At 49.5% G+C, this 1,782-nt stretch overlaps 1 protein-coding gene across 1 annotated transcript in view; it reads right to left on the bottom strand.

Moving 5' to 3' along the window:
- LACBIDRAFT_144193 (uncharacterized protein) overlaps positions 1 to 601 on the bottom strand; it is a gene marked incomplete at both ends in the record, with an annotated part of 3,305 nt that extends 2,704 nt beyond the window's left edge. The window contains 3 exons of the mRNA XM_001889226.1: positions 21 to 161; positions 215 to 519; positions 571 to 601. Of these exons, the coding sequence (XP_001889261.1) occupies positions 21 to 161; positions 215 to 519; positions 571 to 601 (477 nt within the window). The remainder of the gene's footprint in view (positions 1 to 20; positions 162 to 214; positions 520 to 570) is intronic.
- Positions 602 to 1,782: the final 1,181 nt, after the last annotated feature.

The following is a 1,782-nucleotide window of genomic DNA, read 5'->3' as shown; positions in this document are numbered from 1 at the left end:
GTCCAAAGTAGAATCATGACTCGTACCTCGAGTATAGAAAGGCACATGTCGAGGACATGCTGGCTGGTAGTGCAGAACTCGCGTGACTTGGTGTAATGTTTCAGCGAAGTGGCATAGTCCCCCGTTGACCTATAAAAGTCACCCAAATCGCGATGGGCCATCTTCACCGTTCGTCCAGTCTCAGAAAGAAACCTCAGAGAAAGCAAGCACATACCCTAATGCTCTCCTTGATCATGTTGTTGCTATAAGTCTTTAGTTCGACTTCCAACTTTGTCCGCTCCGCTTGATTTTTCGCGATGATCTCGTCCATCCACTTTGTATCGAGCTGTGCGAGGTCCAATGGGTTCGGAAGGGGCATATCCAGCGCGTTGCTCGTCTGCTCGTACGCTGTTAAGAGTGCCTGGTACAAGGTGGGGTCGCGCGATTGATGGATGTGCTGTACACAGAGCTGGAAGGCCTCCGTCGCGATTGAGGGACAGATGCTGGCGATGTGGATGAGGCGGTCGATAGCAGTTCGGTCTTGGACAATCGTCAGCACAACGATGAAGATGAAGAGGAACAATGACTTACCTGTGTAGTTGGCGATGTAGCCCTCGAGGTCAAAAGGGTGGGCATCGTCGACAGGGACAATGATGGGGCGTCGTGGAGACTGACCGGAGCCGCCTTGCTGGCTTTCTTCGATGATATCGATGTCCATGATAGCGTGTTTTGTCGTTGTGGGCGGTGGTGGAGAGAAGGTTAAGATTTCCTTTTATAGATGACTCATAAATGGGCAACAGCTCAAGACTCTGAATCAACGGAACCAGTAAAATTCGAAAAATGTATCTACCCAAACCCTTCCGTTCGAAAAAATGCTAGTGCCTAAAAACATCGTATGTCCTTATAACTGAAGTCCCTTCAAGTAATGGCCTTAGCCAAGCCTTAGCGTGACAAGAATCCGTTTGTGGATGAACATCATTGTCTGGAGGATCGTCTGAGTCGTTGTTCGGAAGGGTAGACCAAGGGTAGACAGGGAGTTGTTCGTGGTAGAAACCAACATTTCCTTGTGAGATTCAACCGCATGCGCTTCCTACATTTTCTTCTTCACCTCCCTGAGCTTTTCCGCCTCCCGAAGCCTCTTCTCCACGGCTTCATGTCCCTTGAGTATGTCCTCTGGTGCGCCTCCACGGGCGGGTTACACGATGTCCCCTAGTGTGGCTCTACGATTTTGGGGACCTGGCTGACGTCCCGGTTGCATCCCGGGTTTATTTTACTCGGTGGTCATTGGTCAAACCGAAGAAGAAGCCACATACTAGAAAAGCGACCAGAAGAGAAGAAGAAGGGATCCATGTCTGCGCCATGGCTTCCAGAAACAAGGACAGGAACCACAAACTAACGACCATGAGCGCTGCCAAAATGCAATAAAAGACCAGAAGAACAAACGGAGTCGAAGTTGGGGTTGCTCCCAGAATATTGCGGGGTGAAAGAAAATCCACATGAAGACGAACACAAAGCATTCAACCCAATAGGAAAGAAAGGCTTAACAACAAACGTATAGCCCTCGGTCGTGATAAATAGAAGAAAGAAGCTCCCTCCAGAACTTTCAACCACAATTTGAAAAGAAAAGAAACAAACGTGCACAGGATGCCCGCCAAACGCCACTGGCCGGGCGAAGGGATACGTGGAAGTTATCGAGAGGACAACCAAATCGAAGGAGAAGCCGCATGGAAACGCGACAAGAACAGAAGAAGGGAGGGGGTCCACGTCTGTCCAGAAACGAGCCGAAGTATGGGGAATAAAAAG

The sequence above is a fragment of the Laccaria bicolor genome, genomic scaffold (genome assembly GCF_000143565.1).
Source record: "Laccaria bicolor S238N-H82 LACBIscaffold_64 genomic scaffold, whole genome shotgun sequence".
In the NCBI taxonomy this organism is placed as follows: domain Eukaryota; kingdom Fungi; phylum Basidiomycota; class Agaricomycetes; order Agaricales; family Hydnangiaceae; genus Laccaria; species Laccaria bicolor.
The sequence above is the reverse complement of the archived record's forward strand: the minus strand, read 5'-3'. Positions and strand labels throughout refer to the sequence as shown.